The sequence below is a fragment of the Equus asinus genome, chromosome 22, assembly GCF_041296235.1.
Source record: "Equus asinus isolate D_3611 breed Donkey chromosome 22, EquAss-T2T_v2, whole genome shotgun sequence".
Lineage (NCBI taxonomy): Eukaryota > Metazoa > Chordata > Mammalia > Perissodactyla > Equidae > Equus > Equus asinus.
In genome coordinates this window covers 69,663,527-69,684,742 of record NC_091811.1, presented here as the reverse complement: position 1 = coordinate 69,684,742, position 21,216 = coordinate 69,663,527, and the positions used below count along the sequence as shown (strand labels likewise).

At 45.0% G+C, this 21,216-nt stretch overlaps 1 protein-coding gene across 5 annotated transcripts in view; it reads left to right on the top strand.

Moving 5' to 3' along the window:
* Positions 1 to 1,165: 1,165 nt before the first annotated feature.
* PTPRR (protein tyrosine phosphatase receptor type R) overlaps positions 1,166 to 21,216 on the top strand; it is a 213,168-nt gene continuing 193,117 nt past the window's right edge. For 3 of the 5 annotated variants that reach the window (XM_044756166.2, XM_070494835.1, XM_070494834.1), the window contains exon 1: positions 1,166 to 1,436. In XM_044756166.2, coding sequence (XP_044612101.1) covers positions 1,379 to 1,436 — 58 coding nt within the window. In that variant the 5' untranslated portion in view covers positions 1,166 to 1,378. The remainder of the gene's footprint in view (positions 1,437 to 21,216) is intronic. The other 2 variants (XM_044756167.2, XM_070494836.1) reach the window with 1 other exon arrangement.

Here is a 21,216-nt window from a genome sequence, read left to right as displayed (position 1 = left end):
GGAACGGGAGCCCACTTCGACTCTGCAGGCTTGAGTGTGGTGGCGACCCGACTGGAGGCGACCGCCAAGGTCGCCAGCAGCCCACGAAGACGCAGAGGCAGAAAGGCCGGCGCTCCGGGAGAGTGAAGGGAGAGAAGTCAGGTCGAGGGACTTCCTGACCGCGAGCAAGTGGCCACCAGACTGATGTGAAGACCTCGGCACTGCGAAGTCTTACCCCGGGGTGGGGGGCACCTTGTGAGACGGACCGCGCGCCTCCCACAGACGCGGAGCCGGACCCGGAGCCCAGGTAGAGACGTCAGTCCACCACCTGCACCTGAGACGGTGAAATGGAGGCTAGGGACAGTTATCTCCGAAGAACAGAAAGGTGCCTTCTTTGCTCGGTTGCGTGGACATATGCCACTAGTCTGAAAGTATGGCCTCTCTGCTTTCCGTCACTGTGTCACAGACTTGGGACTTGAGGCAGAGAAAGTGCAAACGCAGGGACCGAGCTGGAGAGCGGAAGGAAAGCTGGGAGGACCGGGCGCCCCAGGTCCCCGTGGACCGCTCCGCCCCAGGCCCGGGTGCGGGCAGGAAGACCCTCTGCGAGCCCGGTCTTGGCCCGAGAGGCGGGCGCGCGGGGCGGGCGGCACATCTCCTCCGGCGGCGCTTCCGCGCGGGAACCCGATCTGGGCGGAACGCGCGGTGTCCAGGCTGACGCCTCCTCCAGCTTCCCCCGCAGGTGCTGCTGACCCCACCGCGCGCAGCCGCCCTCCCCGCAGGTGCAGCAGATCCCCTCCGCGCACACTCGCTCCGCGCCCCCCGCAGGTGCGGCAGACCCTCACTGAGCGCAGCATACACCCCACCCCCCGGTGCGGCAGATCCCCACCGCGCACACCCGCCCCGCCCCCCCGCAGGTGCGGCAGACCCTCACTGAGCGCAGCATACCCCCCAACGCCCAGGTGCGGCAGACCCCCACCGCGCACACCCGCCACCCCTCCCGCAGGTGCGGCAGACCCTCACTGTGAGCAGCAAGCCCCCGCAGTTGCAACAGACCCCCACCGCGCGCGGCCGCCCCCCGGCGGCAGCCAAGACCCAGAGCCGGGATTCAGGGAGCCCCGCGGCGGAGCGCAGTGCGCATGCCCAGCGGCCGCCCTACCCGGCTGCGCCCGGCCCCGCGCCCGCCGCAGACGCCCGCCCAGCGCGGCTCGGCCGGCCCACCCTCCTCCCCTCCCGGTGGCGAGGCCGGAGCCTGTTCCTGAGGGCGCCACGCAGCGCCCGGCAGACCCGGCCCGGACCTGCGGAGGGACCCGGGGCCAGGGGACCCACGGCGAGGCTCTCCTTTCGCCGACCCGCTCTGCCCGCGGAGGGGTCTTCTCCTCCACCTGTAGGGGCGAACGCCATGCGGGGGGCGGGCGGCGCCCCCGCGCTCTGCCTGCTGCTGAGCCTCCACGCCGCAGGTAAGGGTGCGGGCGGGAGCCGCGCCTGCCGGGAGCCGCGGGACGCCAGGCAGGGCCGGCTCGCGGAAGCCTCGGGGAGGCGAAGCAGGACAGTCCTGGCGGGGAAGGGGCGAGGGGTCGTGCACCTGTTGGAGGGCGGCGGCCGGAAACTTACGCTCAAATCAGCTCTCGGTTTTCCCTTGCCCTGTACGAATAGTAGGGCCGTGTTCCATGTGCATACAGCCTGCCTCCCCTCCCTCCCCTCCGTCGAGACTCCCTGATCCCGTTTCTCGGCTGTGCACTTGGCCGCCAGCTTTCCGGGAGACGGGCGAGGCGCCCTGCGGGAGGCGCCCTCCGGCGCTGCAGCGGCTGCATCGGTGCGGCCTCCGTGTCTGGGAGAGCTCAGAGGGCGCCTGGCTGGGACCGGGGGGCCACATCTCCGCCCCGGAGATCAGGGTGCACGGCTCGCGTTAATGATGCCGCTCCCGGCTCCTGCTGGCCCGGTCTCTGGTCACGCGAATTTTCTAAACCAGTAAGAGGAAGGAAAGCTTTGAAACAGCACCGTCTCTCCCGTTTCAGCACCACGGCCAGCGTCCGACAGACCTACAGTGTGGAGGCTGACAAGCCGGTAGGACTGTCCCTGGGGCAGAGTTGATGAGGCCAAGCGTGACAGGGGACTGCTCCCAAATGGAAATGTTCCTGGTGTCAGGACCATACCAGGTTTTGGTAGAAGCCAACCTTAGGAAGTCCCCAGGGAATTTCACATGCATGTCGCTACAGACCCTGCCTTTTGGATACATGCAGCCTCTATGTAACGCAAGGACTCACTGAACTGAAAGCCTTTATCATTTTTACACACGCATGAACCAGAATAGAATATGGCAGAGGGATTTTAGGAACCCTACTGCGACAGCAGTTGTCTATGCAGTAGTCCTGTAGCAACCGGAGATGGGGTGTTTTCCCTGAGTTTGCTTGTCATCCAATTACACATATTCATCCATTGCTTCAACTGACATCTACTGAGTATGTGCTATGTTCCGGGGGTAATGAATAAAAATAATGGTTGCAGAATTACAATTCTTGTGGTATCTTTTAAAAAGAGTGGGTGAGGATCTGGCCTGGTGGCATAGTGGTTAAATTCACCCGCTCTGCTTGGGCGGCCTGGGTTTGGCAGTTCAGATCCCAGACACAGACTTTACACCGCTGGTCAAGCCACGCTGTGGCAGCATCCCACATAAAATAGAGGAAGATTGGCACAAATGTCAGCTCAGGGCCAATCTTCCTCACACACACACACAAAAAGAGTGGACGATTCTTTTTCTGTGTGTGCAGTAATGAAAATGAAGTATGGTACTTTCTTATTTCTAGCTATTGCTATTTTAATGTATTGTGAATCTCAAGTAATGTATAGGAACATTAAGGCTATAATTAAATACACACATTAATTGTTATAATTATGATATTATATTGTGGAATTTTCAATAGTTCTTTTGCACCTTTTGAAAACTAGAAAATAACTATGACTTGGTCATTAAATTATTTGCAAGCAGCTGTAGGGGATCCTTTTATTAGCACGTACAATTTTTCAATGTTGAAATATGACATGGAAATATACACATTGGGTTGAGTTTCATTTACATTATTGTTTAAAGATAGCACTGATACAAACACCCATTACCAAAAAAAGAGACTCAATTTGTATCAAACTTAGGAATGATTTAGCTGACCTATCAAAAATATCAGTCTACTTATTTTTTAAAACTAATATATAGACAATTCTCAAGACCACATTTAATATAGCTTGAGTAATTATAGCTTAAAATTTATAAATAAACTTAAAACTAAGCAGAAGGAAAACATTTCTAAATTTATTGTAGATGAACATTTGGGATGAAGAAAATAGAGGACTTTTGTTCATCAGAGGAAAACCCTAGGATTCTGTAGCCCTAGATTCTACCTGGAGCTCTGCCAAAGGGCGTATTACCAAAGCCACATCAGCTGGTCTCTACTTGGACTTCTTAATTTGCAAAAAAAAAAAAAGATTATTCAACGAATGTGAATTTAATAAGGCAATGCAATGAAGGGATATCTTTTTCAGATTTCAGTTGCAAGATACTAGGTAGTAATTAATTGCATTCATATTTAACATAGAGCTTTTGATAGGTGTTTTCCACAGCAGATTGCAAGTTTAATACGTGGTCGTCTTGCCAGTTTCATTTTGAATGCATTTTAATTTTAAACAGCAATTTGTGGGTCACAAGCTGTCATCAGATTAAAATTCATCACAGTTATCTAATAACGTTGTTAGAACTTTTCATTAGAGCTGAAACAAACACAAATTTCTTGATCTAAGCTCTTGCTGATTTGAGTTATAAGAAAGTGAGTGGGTGGGAGGACAAAGATCAAGAAGACGCTGATTTCTCTACTTGTTGAATGTCTGAGTTTGTTTCATTTACAGAAGGCTTTTCTCTCAGGACAGAAATGGTCTTCATAAAGAAGGGAAATTAATTCTATATATTCAGGTCTCTTTGACTAAAAGCTAATTGATCCATTTTGGTGATGCCCAGGGTACCAGCAACTGCTTTATGCTGGTGGAACTGAGGACGTGTTAGAACCCTTTAGGGTGGGGAGAAGTTGGCTCCAAGGATGCAAGTGCTCTTCTTAGCTATACTAGGAACTGTTGACTTTGATATAGTCATTCTCCTAATGATAAGGTAGCAAATTGTTTTCAACTTGAGTGCTGTCTCTAGTTATTTGGTCATGATTGCCTGAGTCACTAAGCGAAAAAAAAAAAAAAAAAGATTCTGACCAACCCTGAGTTCTGATTGATGCAGTAGGGAAAAGTACTGTGGTCTGTTTGTACTGCCTATGGGAACAAAATGGGGAAGCGGGGTACGGTGCTGTGTAATTAACATCTCTGGGTAAGGTATCGCTAACGAATTGCTGAGCCTGAAGCTTGTTAGAGAACTCAGCTCTGTCCACGGCAGCTGATTTTCATAGGTCTCCATAACAAGAAAAGTTATACTGATTGTCCATCCAACTGCTTGTGATACAGATGAGAAAACTAAGATTCAGTAAATGCTAGATAGGAAAGTATCTAATTTAAATAGTAAAGTGCCAGTTCACAGCATTGTCAGGATGAAAACCCCGGGTTCAAGACCTGCAAGTGCATACTATATAAAATCACACACTGGCTCTAAAAGGTGAGGCCACCATTGAGTTAGTGGTACAGATCCTTTTTACTTAACTGTCCTTGTTCTTTACTCTTTCTGTGAACCAGTGTAACACTATAAACTCCATTTGAAAAGACCACTTCAGGAATATCCAGGAAGGCAGCTAACAGCCACCCCAATAATACGGACGGTGAAAAACATCATGTGGGACATCCACAGATAGCTTGTTTTCTTCAGCGTTTCTTCTCTTTCTTTGCCGAAAGAACTATATTCTGTTCCAGGTGATGATCTTTATTGGGTAGTATTTTAGTTGCAAGAGTGAAGGTCTTGGGATATCTTAAAAATTCTCGTGTGAAAGTTTGATTTTTCCTAGTGAATGTTCTGCTTAAGAAAACAGAACCTGAGTTCAATGCATTACTCTCTCCTCATGCTCTGGAAATTTCTTTCAAATTTCCACCTTGTTCTTCCTCTCGGCCTCTCTGGATGGCACAAAGACCGCCTTCAGTGTGCCTCCTGAAGATGCCTCTTCCTTCTCAGAGAAGAGCACAGCCCACTTCTCTAGTCTCTGAGAAGGAAGGGACCTGCGATGGGGCCAAGAGGATGAGGGAGCCATTTGTAGAAGCACCACCCCCAACAGAAAGGGTGGACTGATGGGAGAATGACGGCTATTGTTTAAGATTTTAAGGCGTCTTTTATCGATGAAGAGTCTCTTAGAACTCCAGAATCTGTTTTTCCTGCTCAGAATCACTCAACACAGTCCTGGAGTGGCCCCGGTTCTACTGTGTTCTCTCCCCGTTACCTTTCTTGTATCATCTCACAGGCTTTCCTCGTGTTTGTTTCTCTCCAGCCCCATTGGTCTCCTTTCTGTTCCTAGAAGATGCCGGGCACTTGCCCACCTCATATGTTTCACTTTTTTCTTTGCCTGAAACACTTTCTTCAGGCAGCTCCATGGCTTAATCCCTCAATTTTAGATCTTTACTCAAATGTTACTTTCTCAGTGAGGCCCTCACTGACCATCCTATTTAAATTTCATCTTCCCCCGAATTCTCCAATACCCCATTCCTGCTCTGCTTTTTCTTCACCACCTACCATGCCAAATGTTTTACTTGTTTGTTTTGTTTATTGTGGTCCCCCTCTCCTCATTCAAATGTAAGCTTCTTCAGGCACCAATGTTTGTCTGTTTTGTTTCCTGCTGTATGTACTACAGACCCCGCCCAGCCTAGCAGGGGGTCAGTGCCTGCATAAAAGCTGCTAAAGATTAAATAAATCCATTGAATAAATTAGAACAATGCAATGACTTTTCTGGTCTCTTTTTGCCTTAAATTTCTTCTTGGCATCGATGCGAGACACGCCTAGTCAACTTAGTCACTTCCAGGATGGCCTGGACAGAACTCATTTATCCAAAACTTAAGTTGCTCCCCAGGAGCCTCGCATGCCCGGGGGACACACGGTCTCAAACAGCCTCTGCTGCCTCTGTGAACTGAAGAGCAATAAGTGATGTGCTTGCAAGACCAGAACCACCCACCAACTCAGTGGCAAAGCCCTTCACACTGACTGCCAGATGCTGCACAGCCAAACGCCTTGCTCGTTGGCTGCTTTTCACTTCTTAGTGAAATGCTTTGTACGTATAGGAATGGCTATAGTCATATGAAAAGAGTCATCCAGCTAATTTACCAGCAGGGTTTAAGGCACTAGCAGAAGCCCATGGTCGTCTTTGGCATTTGAGAAGCGTAGGTATGTGTGTGGTGGACTCACCCATTCCCAGAACCATGGGGACTGCATTTCCCATTGGAGAGCACACCCTGACGCACCTTGTAGAAATTCCGGGATGCGCTATCCACCGTCAGCCTTCTCTTCTTCATTTCTCGTCTACTTCTCTACCAACTCCAGTCTTCATCCTGTCATCCTACTGTTGAACGGAATTAAGGTGACTAGTTTTCTCCTCCTTACCAATCGATATTTACATCTATCATTTATCTATCTATCTATCTATAATCTATCTATCATTTATCTAATTTGATCTCTTCCTGAATTTTGAATATTCTCCTCCCTGATTTCCTTGGATAGCCACTGTTTCCTAGCTTCCCTGTTATCTGACAGCCATTCCTCAGTTTGTACTTTTAGGTTTTCCTCTGACTATTGTTTAATGGTTAGTGCTCACTAGAATTTATGTGTCCTTGGTCTGTTTTTTTTCTTTTCTCTCTATACAATCTCCCTGGATGATTATATTCAGACCTACATTTCAAAGATTCCTAAATCCATATTTCCATCCCAGATATTTCTCCTGAACTCTAGTCCTGTAATTACAATTACCTGGGAATCCCACAAGCCCCTTATATCCAACTGTTAATAGTCAGTGCTTCCCATCACAATTGCTCTTATTTCTATATTTCCTGTCATTGTGAATGACTCTCACAATGCCCCACAATCACCCAACTCTGAAACTAGTAACTCATCCTGTACTCTTCGTCTGCTGCTTTCCTCCAGAAGGTCGGCAAGTCTTCTCCTCTCTCCATGTCCGCATCACTGCCTTGGAATAGGTCTTCATTTCTCGTAAAGTATCTTACAATACCCTACGATCAAATGCATCCTTCATAATAATATCAGAGAGAAAACTCTAAAAAGCATATCTGATCATATTCTCTCTTTGTAAAATTCTTTAATACAGCTATTTCCTTTCCTCTTAGAATAAAACCCAAACTCATTAACATGGCAGAGTCTGTCACTGTCAGGTCTTTCCTAATTCCATCCTTATTTCCTGTCATCATGTCCTCCTTTGCAGACTATTATCATACTAAGACCAAATTTCTTTTGGTTTGCCATGCCTCTCATCCTTTTCACAGACTCTTCCATTTATCTTAAATACCCAGACTCAGCTTCTTTTTCTGGACAATTCTTTCTCCAACTTCAAATCTTGGTCAGGCATTGCCTGCTCTGAGAACCCTTCCTTTGACATCCACCTCATTCGAGTAGCTTTCTAGATTTTTCTTTTGGGCCCTGTATAACCCTCTATAAATGTTCTTAACCTGGATATTGAAACTTCTTGAAGAACGATAGAATTATAGCTTTTATTTCTGTATACCCGTTATGTAGAACTGTGCTTTTTAACTAATATACCATCAATAAATGTTTAACGAATGGATAAATATATTCAGGATATATTTGGAAAAATAAATTATGATAAATTAATTTACATTGAAAGAGAGATTATATTTCATTTTTATGACCTTAAAGAGTGAAATTGACTTTTGTTACTACTTCTTCAATCTAATTTACATTTATTGGTTACAAAGAAGTGGAAATAGGACAGGAAAGCTTTCATTTAAACATAGTCTAATAGGCAAGTTTGTGTCTCTTGGGCATGGTGCTAGTTGTGATGGACGAGTCTACATGATTTTCTGGTACTTCAAGATGGAATGGACGAATGTCTTTATTTCAAAGAGATCAAGAGTCAGATCAGGTACATAGCATGACAGTTGTGCACTAAGGAATAGACCCTAATCCTGTTATTATCTATCTTGTAATAGCAAACCTGAGCCACCTACATGTGGGAGTGAGGCAGTGGATTCCATAAATCAACCAAAAGCAACCCAGCCTCCCAGACAAAAGCCAAACCGTCACAGAAAACGCCTGTCTTTGGATGGTTGTGTACGTTTTCTTTCTCTCTTTTTGTGTGTAGACAGAGTCTTTATAGAACCACAAAGTTTTTGGATCCCACACCTTTTTCTTATGGGAGAAATGCTGATCCCTGAAGAATAGAGGCTGGTTCATGAATTATGAAAAGTCACTTTTACAAGATGGCGGGATCACACATCAGAAGCCCCCTTATTGCCGTTAGCATTAATGATAACATGAGCGTTATGTTTTATAGTGAGTTTATTGTTAAACCTTTTTTTTAAAGATATGCTCTTTTTTTTGGTGAGGAAGATTGGCCCTGAGCTAACATCTATTGCTAATCTTCCTCTTTTATTTTTCTCCCCAAATCCCCAGGACATAGCTGTGTATCCTAGTTGTGAGTCCTTCCAGTTCTTCTATGTGGGATGCTGCCCCAGCATGGCTTCATGAGTGGTGTGTAAGTCTGTGCTCAGCATCCGAACTGGAGAACCCCAGGCCACCGAAGTGGAGCACACGAACTTAACCACTTGGCCACGGGGCCAGCTCCTATTGTTAAACCTGTTAAAAGCTGTCCATAAAGTCAAATTCAAACGGTAGAGAAAGTCATTTTTCCCTTTAAAGGGGGATTTTGAAGGAGCCTACTTGGCCCGTAAGTGCGTTCTTCATCTTCAAAGCACTTACAAATGCTGACACACTCAGAGTAGCATTGATACTTCCCAACATGAAGGATTTTAATAGCTTTGAAACAGTATTAACAGTAAAATGTTATTTTAAGATCAACTTTTCTATTGCTTAGTCACTGAATAATGTAACTATAAACGTCTGTTATTGTGATGATATTTGCCACAGAATGACAATTACCAAATTTATATGTGAATATTAGCACTTTATATTTAAATGATGTTTTACTAATAATGGCTGTCTGGACTTTCTTCATAATCAAACCTCATTGGATTTCAACTTATGAAGATGCTGATATCCATTAAAACTGCAGCCACGTGGACCAACAACACGGCACGGGTGACTGTTCACGCGAAGCGGTCTGAATCGATACGTGTGGTTGCAGCTGAAGGAAATGCCAAGTTCAGTGAGGGCAGGAATTATTTTTTTCCTAGTTCAGACCTGAGGCAATATCCATTTCCTGACTTAAATGTGCACAATGGCTCAAGGCAGCCGTAAACTGCTAATTCTCTGGAAGAGAGCACTGAACGAGCAGAGGGCGCGCGGCTCACGTGACTCCCTGGTCTGTGTGGCTGCGGGTACAGAGCAACAGCACCTTCTTCCTCAGACGGAGAAGGCTTGAACTTAGCTCCAATTACAGATTTCATCACTCTGTGTGTGCCTCCTAAATCTGAGCATTGACTGAAGCTATGAATGTGTAATAACAGGGTCTTCTCTCAAGAAAAACTTTGGATTTTGTACAGAAGAGACGAATAGACCTCATCATAAGAAAGGAAGGAGAATACGAACGAACATTTCCTCAATCCCTACCATGTGCTGCACTCTGTCCCAGGTGCTTCTATGAGATGATCGTCTCACCCTTTAGGATAGAAAGTCTGCTTTGAAATGGCATGCTCGTACTTCAGAAACAGCAAAATACGCTCTAATTCATGTAGCATACTGAAACAAACTGACTTAGGTTCTAGAATCGACTACCTGGGTTTGAATCCGTTCTCTACCATTTACTATTTAAATTCTCTGTGCCTCCCCTTTCTTACCAGACAAATAGGGTTAATCCCGTGGTAACTAACTCGTAGGGTTGTTGAGGATTTAAAGAGCTAGTTCCTGAGGCCCCGCAGCCTGGGGATGGAACGTGGAATGTATTCAGTAGCTCAGAGCTGTCAGAGTTATATTAGCATGTGAAAACTTCCGTTGGCCCTATATTTCTGCTCCCATCCCTGAAAAGATAAAACATACACATTGACTGTTGGTCCATCAAAGAGAAACCATTTAAAGGCCTTCTTTTGTGAAAAGTGCCTGCCATGAAAGTCGATCGACAAGCCCCCGTTTTTATAAATACTAATAGGAGGGCCAGCCCCGTGGCGGAGTGGTTAAGTTCGTGCGCTCTGCTGCGGCGGCCCATGGCTTCGCCGGTTCAAGTCCTCGGTGCGGACATGGCACCACTCATCGGGCCATGCTGAGGAGGCGTCCCACATGCCACAACTAGAAGGACCCACAACTAAAGATACACAACTATGTACCGGGGGGCTTTGGGAGAGAAAGGAAAAATAAAATCTTAAAAAAAAATACTAATAGGACCTTTGCCTTACAAATTTAGAAATGCTCCGAATTAGTAAGTTTGTGTTGGAGGAAATAAAGGCTGTTTTCCAGAGTGAGGTATATAGGGAAGGAAACCCTGTAACCACCAAAGGGGCTGCAATAGTGGGCAGCCCCTCTCCTGGTGAAGTACCTCGGTCTTGGGTCTGGGTGAGAGGTGTGGTGTCGTCACTCTTGCCGGCTCACTCTGCACACTGTGCATTCACAACATCCAACAGCGACCAGGATACCCAGCTTATAACGCTGAGCTCCCTCCATGTTCACGGACACCTTGGAAACTCTGTCCACTGCGTGCTTTGCCCACTCCAGGCTGAGGGCCCTGTCCATGTACCATTGGTGTGTGTGGCAAGGTGGGGTGCGCTTCGTGAAATCGGTTTCCACACATGCCTCCTGGGAGTCAGGTGGCCTGCCTCCCCCAGCGTTAGGTTCTGCTGACGGGCCATGAATTCCTAGGGGGAGCAGGGCTGTGCCTCGGGTCCCCCATACTTCACCCACAGCATCAGCTCCCACCGCTGGCAGCCCCCTTCCCGCCCCAGCGCTTGACATCTTGAAGGGCAGGGGGCCCATCCTCTCCTCTCCGTCCCTAACGCAGGCGAGGACCAGGGCAGGGGCCCATCCTCTCCGTCCCTAACGCAGGCGAGGACCAGGGCAGGGGGCCATCCTCTCCGTCCCTAACGCAGGCGAGGACCAGGCAGGGGGTCCGTCAGTGGCCACCATGACCACCTCCCTCACCCTCCTCCTGTCCTAGTGCCCGGCACTTATGTCTCTGTAGGATCATTTCTGTGGCCATATTTTAATTTTTTGTATGTTCTAATGTTCATTTCGCTATGTTTTAATTTAATTCCTAATCTACTATGAGAATTATTCTTAAAACAGACACTTCTTTTTCTCTGTCTTGTAATTGAAGCCCAGATTTTGAGTCATCTGGAGAACTCTACTATAAAAATGATGGAGATAGTTTATAATTTCTGTAACTGTAAATAATAATACTTTAGCTGTTTGTGCAATAATGGCTGGGGTATAGAATTAGATTTTACAAGGTATTGCTTCGTTGCTCAGTAAGTGCATGTAGAACTCAATTCCTATGATGTCTGCAAAGCTTAGTATTTCTCAGCTTCCTGGCCATGTGATCACTTTTCTTCACTTCTCATTTTCCCAGAGGGCATATCTTGATGAAGGTCTTCTCTTAATGGCCGTGTAGAACTTAAGAGATAGCAACATTCTCTTCCGTCAGCCTCTCCTCCGAGCATCCTTCGACTCAGTTCTTCAGGAACTGGGGACGTCTGACTGCTCCTGTCTGAGCCGTAAATCTCTTCCCCCGGCAGAGTCTGAGGCCAGGGCTCTTGACCCTATTCCTTCATTATGACTTAGGTCCAGTCATGTTGTCCCAAAGGGTGCTGGCCTATTTGTCCTATGTTCCACTCTAATATGCACTTATCAGATGAAAAATAGCTCTATTAAAACTGGGTAAAACCAGGAAACATGAAATCCTTCCATTATAATTTTGCCAGCAGCACATGGCATACAGTGGATTTTTCCTGAAATCGCTGTCAGTTCTGTGACCCCCCCAGTAGAGTTTTCCACTGTGCGGCTCAGCCTGGGGCGGGTGAACAGACAGGAGGAAGTGAGGGGCGCCCAGAGGAGTTGCAGTGGGCGGGAAGTGGGAGCAGGAACCACAGTTTGAGAGGACTATTTGAGGAAATGCCAAGGAGTGTTTCTATCAAAGAACACGCAGGAAAAGTTTCCAGGATGCTTAATTAAAATCTTCCCTCGTCTCGTAGGATTCAGTCCCCTCCTACACAGAGAATAATCGAGCCAGCTCTACCGAAATAGACTGATTACTTTAGTGCTGGTTTTTAATTTTTATTGGAGATATACTGGACACATCACTGGCCGAACACAGGAAACATTAAATACTATTAGGGATGACACAGCCCTTCCTCATGGGATTACGTTTTCACATCATAGAGACCAACGTGTGGCCCAGAGTTTAGGAAAACCATTCCTGGAAGGAGGTGTTCTTTCAATGACAAGCTGATGCAAATCTTTTTGGGGAGGCCCAGGATGGTTTACAATTTTTATAAATTTAATCACTGTTGCCTTATAGAAACTCTTATTTTATTGTTATTTTTATACTTTTTATGACAAAATTGCTGTTATGAAGAAATTTTTGGCAAATTGGTTGATTGATGTCAGGATACAAAATAACACAAATGGGTACACATATAAATAAATATATACATACAATACATACGTTGTTAGAATGTGACTAAGGCACACACTGAATCTTATAAAGCTGACTACGTATGCGGACAAGCCATACTGGACGCTTTCAAAACACTGAAGCAATTTCCTAGTTTAGGGTTAGGAGGTGTGAGGTTATCCAGTTATCCTGCAGACCCGGGTGTCACATCGGGAAGGCTGTAGCCTTCACTGGTGTTCCTGTGGGTTCCCTTAACTGGAGGTTAGTACTGTGGTGACCTCGTGGGTCACCGTTACCAATAGGATCACAGCACAACTGGAAGGGCAGTTTTAATATTCGCCTCCTTATGTCCAAGGATATCACTTCTGGAACTCTCTGCTCTTGTAGGTTCCCAAGGGGTCTTTCATTGTAAACTTATCTCTAGAAAAAATCAGCACATTGCGGAATCTGCCCCACGGAATTGAGGCTCCTCTCTTGCTAAAGTGTGCTGTGAATCCAGCTGCAGGTGCACAAGGACCTCCTGCAGTTTCTGGTGAGGGACCCGAGGCTCAGAGCAGTTAGGCGACTTGCTCGAGTTCACACAGATGAGCGGAGAGGGTTGGGGTATTGAAACTAGAATCTGAGTCCCTTTTACCTCTTAATCCATTGCTTTTTTTGAAGAGTGTGTTTCTTTCCTTTCTCAATGCTATTAATAGTGTTTTCTATATAAACTTTCGCTGGTTCTCCTCTGTATTTTTAGCTTTTCTGACAGGCATTAACACGTCAAATGAGAGCCTGGTCATTTCTCACGTAGAAATTCCCAAGGGACTTCATGAAGTTATCCATTTATATCTTCTTTCTAGAGAAGAAAGTGTGGGCAAAGCTTAAGAACAATGATGGTCCTTTCACAAAATGATCAGAGAACAAAGTTGCCTTTTTTTGATTGTTCGCTTTTTCAGGTCTCTTTAGAGACCTTACTTCATCCTTTTGCTCCTTTCCTAACTTACTGACGCTGGTCTAAATGGGCACTTGCTCTGAGAAGGTGTATGCAAGGCCAGTCCACCCTGTGCATCCAGGAGTTACCAATGTCAAATCTGAGGTGATGAATCCTAATGTGCTCTAACTCAATACTGCAATTTCATACAGTTCTCTTTCCTTTGTTAAGAGATTATCAAACTCATATCCAAAGTGAAATTTCAGTTGTGGAATTTTGTGACCATGGAGAAGACTGGTTAATCTCATGTAAATGTTGCTTCTGTGCTGAAAGTACTTTTATTTTAAATGCACGTGAGAATCTCTGACAAGCTGTTTCCTAACATTCTGGGAGAGACACTGTCCCTTGGAGGGTGGAGGAAGTTGTCGCTCTCAGGGAAGACGAGGGCGCCCACAGCGCATCTCACACCAGCTTTCTCCCGTTCTTTACAAGAACTGTTTCGGTCCTTTGCCTTCTCCTGAGACCTCTGATCGTTCCTCCCTCATCCTTGCTCTCTTTTGAGATGACTTCACCCCCTTCTGCACGGAGAAAATAGAAACCACCGTAAGATAACTTGGTCAACTTCCACCACCAAGCCCCTTAACACTCCTGCCCCCCCCCCATATTATAGTGGAAGCGACACCTCCGTCCACTCCAGGCGCCTCCCCCGCCTGACTCTGGGTCGGCTCCTCTTTCTCTTGGGGGAGCTCAGTCTACTGATTGTACCACCACTTTCTCCTGTTTCTGAACCACTGCTTCTCAACCGGCTCCTCCCTTTAAGGATTAAATACGCTCAGATCTCTCCCATCTTGAAAAACCACATCCCCTCGCCCTGCCTTTCCTCCCTGATCACGCCCTGGTTCTCCAGCACACCCGACTTGTGGAGAGTTGTCTCTACTTTATCTCCCACTTACTCCTCAATAGACTAAATCCAGCTTTCTCCCACATACACATTGAAACTACTTTCTATAGTTTTTTTTTTTTTTATTAATGTTATGATAGATTACAACCTTGTGAGATTTCAGTTGTACATTTTTGTTAGTCATGTTGTGGGTACACCACTTCCCCCTCTGTGCCCTCCCCCCACCCCCCCTTTTCCCTGGTAACCACCAATCAGATCTCCTTATCAGTATACTAATTTCCACCTATGAGTGGAGTCATATAGAGTTCGCCTTTCTCTGACTGGCTTATTTCGCTTAACATTATACCCTCGAGGTCCATCCACGTTGTTGTGAATGGGCCAATTTTGTCTTTTTTTATGGCTGAGTAGTATTCCATTGTGTATATATACCTCATCTTCTTTATCCAATCATCAGTTTCTGGGCATGTAGGCTGGTTCCACGTCTGGGCTATTGTAAATAATGCTGCGATGAACATAGGGGTGCAACGGACTCTTGAGATTTCTGATATCAGGTTCTTAGGATAGATACCCAGTAATGGGATGGCTGGGTCATAGGGTATTTCTATTTTTAACTTTTTGAGAAATCTCCATACTGTTTTCCATAGTGGCTGCACCAGTTTGCATTCCCACCAACAGTGTATGAGGGTTCCTTTTTCTCCACAACCTCTCCAACATTTGTCACTCTTGGTTTTGGATGTTTTTGCCAATCTAACGGGTGTAAGGTGATATCTTAGTGTAGTTTTGATTTGCATTTCCCTGATGATTAGCGATGATGAACATCTTTTCATGTGTCTATTGGCCATATTCATATCTTCTTTTGAGAAATGTCTGTTCATGTCCTCTGCCCATTTTTTGATCGGGTTGTTTGTTTTTTCATTGTTAAGCAGTGTGAGTTCTTTGTATATTATGGAGATTAACCCTTTGTCGGATAAGTGGCTTGTAAATATTTTTTCCCAATTAGTGAGCTGTTTTTTTGTTTCAATCCTGTTTTCCCTTGCCTTGAAGAAGCTCTTTAGTCTGATGAAGTCCCATTTGTTTATTCTTTCTATTGTTTCCCTCAGCTGAGGAGTTACAGTGTCCGAAAAGATTCTTTTGAAACTGATGTCAAAGAGTGTACTGCCTATATTCTCTTCCAAAAGACTTATTGTCTCAGGCCTAATCTTTAGGTCTTTGATCCATTTTGAGTTTATTTTGGTGTGTGGTGAAAAAGACTGGTCAATTTTCAATCTTTTGCATGTGGCTGTCCAGTTTTCCCAGCACCGTTTGTTGAAGAGACTTTCTTTTCTCCATTGTAGGCCCTCTGCTCCTTTGTCGAAGATTAGCTGTCCATAGATGTGTGGTTTTATCTCTGGGCTTTCAATTCTGTTCCATTGATCTGTGGACCTGTTTTTGTACCAGTACCATGCTGTTTTGATCACTGTAGCTTTGTAGTATGTTTTGAAATCGGGGATTGTGATTCCGCCGGCTTTGTTTTTCTTGCTCAGGATTGCTTTAGCAATTTGCGGTCTTTTGTTGCCCCATATGAATTTTAGGATTGTTTGTTCAATTTCTGTGAAGAATGTTCTTGGGATTCTGATTGGGATAGCATTGAATCTGTATATTGCTTTAGGTAGTATGGACATTTTAACTATGTTTATTCTTCCAATCCATGTGCAAGGAATGTCTTTCCATCTCTTTATGTCATCGCCAATTTCTTTCAAGAAAGTCTTGTAGTTTTCATTGTATAGATCCTTCACTTCCTTGGTTAAGTTTATCCCAAGGTATTTTATTCTTTTCGTTGTGATTGTGAATGGGATTGAGTTCTTGAGTTCTTTTTCTGTTAGTTCATTGTTAGTGTATAGAAATGCTACTGATTTATGCACGTTAATTTTATACCCTGCTACTTTGCTGTAGTTGTTGATTATTTCTAATAGTTTTTCTGTGGATTCTTTGGGGTTTTCTATATATAAGATCATGTCGTCTGCAAACAACGAGAGTTTTACTTCTTCGTTACCTATTTGGATTCCTTTTATTTCTTTTTCCTGCCAAATTGCTCTGGCCAGCACCTCCAGTACTATGTTGAATAGGAGTGGTGAAAGTGGGCACCCTTGTCTTGTTCCTGTCCTCAGAGGGATGGCTTTCAGTTTTTGTCCATTGAGTATGATGTTGGCTGTGGGTCTATCATATATGGCCTTTATTATGTTGAGGTACTTTCCTTCTATACCCATTTTACTGAGGGTTTTTATCATAAATGGGTGTTGGATCTTGTCGAATGCTTTCTCTGCATCTATTGAGATGATCATGTGGTTTTTGTTTTTCATTTTGTTGATGTAGTGTATCACGTTGATTGACTTGCGGATGTTGAACCATCCCTGTGTCCCTGGTATAAATCCCACTTGATCATGGTGTATAATCTTTTTGATGTATTGCTGTAATCGGTTTGCCAAAATTTTGTTGAGGATTTTTGCATCTATGTTCATCAGTGATATCGGCCTGTAGTTCTCCTTCTTTGTGTTGTCCTTGTCAGGTTTGGGGATCAGAGTGATGCTGGCTTCATAGAATGTATTAGGGAGTTCTCCATCTTTCTCAATTTTCTGGAACAGTTTGAGGAGAATAGGTATTAAGTCTTCTTTGAATGTTTGGTAGAATTCTCCAGAGAAGCCGTCTGGTCCTGGACTCTTATTTTTGGGGAGGTTTTTGATTACTGTTTCTATTTCCTTACTTGTGATTGGCCTATTCAGATTCTCCATTTCTTCCTGATTCAGTTTGGGGAGATTGTAGGAGTCTAGGAATTTGTCCATTTCTTCCAGGTTGTTCAACTTGTTGGCATATAGTTTTTCATAGTATTCTCTTATGATCTCTTGTATTTCATTTGTATCTGTTGTGATTTCTCCTCTGTCATTCCTAATTTTATTAATTTGCGATTTCTCTCTTCTTTTCTTGGTGAGTCTGGCTAGGGGTTTGTCAATTTTGTTAATTCTTTCGAAGAACCAACTCTTTGTTTCATTAATCCTTTCTATTGTCTTTTTTGTTTCAATATCGTTTATTTCTGCTCTTATTTTTATTATTTCCCTCCTTCTACTGACTCTGGGCTTTGTTTGTTCTTCTTTTTCTAGTTCTGTTAGGTGTCGTTTGAGGTTTCTTATGTGAGCTTTTTCTTGTTTAGTGAGGTGAGCCTGTATTGCGATGAATTTCCCTCTTAGGACTGCTTTTGCTGCATCCCAAATGATTTGGTATGTCGTGTTCTCATTTTCATTAGTCTCCAGATAAAATTTGATTTCTTCTTTAATTTCTTCAATGATCCATTGTTTGTTGAGAAACGTGTTGTTTAGTCTCCACATTTTTGCACCTTTCTCTGCTTTTTTCTTGTAGTTGATTTCTAGTTTAATAGCATTATGATCAGAAAAGATGCTTGATATTATTTCAACTCTCTTGTATTTATTGATGTTTGCTTTGGTTCCCAAAATATGGTCAATCCTTGAGAATGTTCCATGTGCACTTGAGAAGAATGTGTAACCTGCTGTTTTTGGATGAAGTGTTCTATATATATCTATTAAGTCCATCTGGTCTAACTTTTCATTTAATTCTATTATTTCCTTGTTGATTTTCTGTCTGGATGTTCTGTCCATTGGTGTTAATGGTGTGTTGAGGTCCCCTACTATTATTGTATTGTTGTTGATGTCTTCTTTTAGTTCTATTAAGAGTTGCTTTACAAATTTTGGTGCTCCTGTGTTGGGTGCGTATATATTTATAAGTGTTATGTCTTCTTGGTGGAGAGTCCCTTTTATCATTATATACTGTCCCTCTTTATCTTTCTTTATCTGTTTTGCTTTGAAATCTACCTTGTCTGATATTAGTATAGCGACACCTGCTTTCTTTTGTTCATTATTAGCTTGGAGTATTGTTCTTCATCCCTTCACTCTGAGTCTGTGTTTGTCTTTGGGGCTGAGGTGTGTTTCCTGGAGGCAGCATATTGTTGGATCTTGTTCTTTGATCCATCCTGCCACTCTGTGTCTTTTGATTGGGGAGTTCAATCCATTTACATTTAGAGTGATTATTGAGATGTGGGGGCCTACCACTACCATTTTGTGTCTTGTTTTCCGGTTTTCTTCAGTTTCCTTTGTTTCTCGTCCCATGGTTTAATCTGTTCTGATGTAGAGCTGCTACTTTCTGTTGTTGTCCTTCTACTTATCTCCTCTGCTCTTGGTTTTGTAGCCCCTTTCCTTTTTTGGATTTTTCAGGAATGAGGGTTTTCCTGAGGATTTCCTGAAGAGGAGGTTTTGTGGCAATGAACTCCCTTAATTTTTGTTTATCTGGGAAAGTTTTTATTTCTCCATTGTATTTGAAGGATATTTTCGCTGGGTAGAGAATTCTCGGCTGTAGATTTTTGTCCTTCAGATTTTTGAATATATCATTCCACTCTCTTCTAGCCTGTAAAGTTTCTGCTGAGAAATCTGCTGATAGCCTGATGGGGGTTCCTTTGTAGGTTAGTTTCTTTTGCCTGGCTGTCCTTAGTATTTTCTCCTTGTCGTTAACTTTTGCTAGCTTCACTACTATATGCCGTGGAGTTGGTCTTCTTGCATTGATAAAGTTTGGAGATCTATTGGCTTCTGTCACCTGAAGATCCATCTCCCTCACCAGATTTGGGAAGTTCTCAGCCATTATTTCTTTGAATAGGCTTTCTGCCCCTTTCTCCTTCTCTTCTCCCTCTGGTATACCTATAATCCTTACGTTGCATCTCCTAATTGTGTCTGTTAATTCTCGGAGAGTTTCTTCATTTCTTTTTAGTCTTGCTTCTCTCTCCTCCTCTGCCTGCAGCAATTCTATATTGCCATCTTCCAAATTGCTAATTCTTTCCTCCATATTATCGGCCCTACTGTTCAGAGCATCTAGATTTTTCTTAATCTCCTCTATTGTGTTCTTCATTTCCAATATTTCTGTTTGGTTCTTCTTTATCGTATCAAACTCTTTTGTGACATAGCTCCTGAACTCGTTGAGTTGTCAGTCAGAATTCTCTCTTAACTCATTGAGAATCTTAATGATGGCTGTTTTGAAGTCATCATCATTTAGGTTATATATCTCATTTTCTTTGGGATTGTTTTCTGTGTATTTGTTACTTTCTTTCTGTTCTGGAGATTTAATGTATTTTTTCATATTGCTTGATGTTGTTGATTTGTGCCTCCGCATGGAGATAGAGTTTAGTTGCTCCTTTCACTTGTTTCATCTGCTGCGGTGGGGGAGCAGCTGTTTATACTGCACCAACCAGGAACCCTGTCCGCAGTTGCTAACTGGGCCTGGGCCCCTCCTCATAGCCACAGTGGCCCTTTGGATTCCCTCCTCTGCCATGGGGGCCGTCACAGGGGGGCTTCAGGCTGCTGGTGCCTACTGTTGCAGCCCACCTAGATGTGCTCTCTCCTTGGGGTCTGCAACGGTGTTATGGGCTTTTCCAGCGGCCAGGGGTGGGATCACTTATATTTGTCGCTCCATTGCTGTCGGCACCCACAAAATCTCACTTGTCCTCTATGGGTCGCAGGAGAGCTATTGGCATCTTCTACAGTCTGTGGTTAGTTCACCTAGCTATGCTGCTTTTGCCCTGGGGTCTTCCAGCCTTGTGGCTGGCGGCTGGGTGCCTTCTACTGGTGCTGTGCAGAGGCTTTCCCTAAGGCTGCTGTGAGCCTGTAGGGTTTCCCCCTAGGCTACGAAGCTGGGTCTCTGGAACTCCCCCCAGCCCCAGTCCTCTCCAAGATCTCCGGCTATCCCTAGTCCCACGGGGCGGGCAACGGCAGCTGGGGGTCGCCCCGCCCTCTGGGATTCTCTCCAGGCCTCTCCCGGAGCCGTGAATGCTGGGCGTGGCCCCTCTGCTAATGGCAGACAGAGAGTTTTGTCTGCTGCCCGGGCGGAACTCCAGCGCATCCCCTCCGGGTCGCAGAGCCGGCCTTTGAAAGTTCCCCCAGCCCCGGTCCTCTCCGAGATCTCCAGCAATCCCTACTCCCACAGGGCGGGCAACAGCAGCTGGGAGACCTCCGTACCCTCCGCGACTCTCTCTGGGACCCTCCGGGCGCCATGAACACCAGGCGGGGTCTCCCCGCCAATGGTGGGGAGAGACTCTCCCCGCAGGCTCAGGTGTGCAACTCCAAAGTTTCCCTCTGCGTTTAGGAGTAATTGCGGGGGGTTTAGGTAGGGTTCTGGTCACCTGTTTCCACCGTCGCTCCTCTGTTGTGTACTCGCTCCTGCCCTAGATGTGTGTAGATCCTCTGGGGGTGTCCGTTGGAAGAAAGCCGCTTGCGGGTACTAGGCTGCTTGTCGGGGTCGGAGAGTTTTCACCTATTTCCACATCCTCCCAGAGGAAAGTCCGTCCGCCTTCCGATGTATAGTCGCGTGGGTGTCTCAGACGTCCTGAGATGCTGTCTGGATATCCTTTGTCAAGCGATAAGTGTCCAAATAATTGTAGACTCGAAGAGGGGAGAGACAAAGAGGACTACTCACGGCGCCATCTTGGATCTTCCCTCTATAGGTTTTTCAATCATTTGTCAATGATATAGATTTACATTTAATGATGAAAAAAGATGCTTTGATACAGTTTTGAGTGAAAAAAGTAGCTTACGAAACAATAGAGCATAATCTATTGATTTTTTTGGTATATAGTTCTATGAACCTTAACATGTATAGATTCATGTAACCACCACCACAGTACAGAAAAA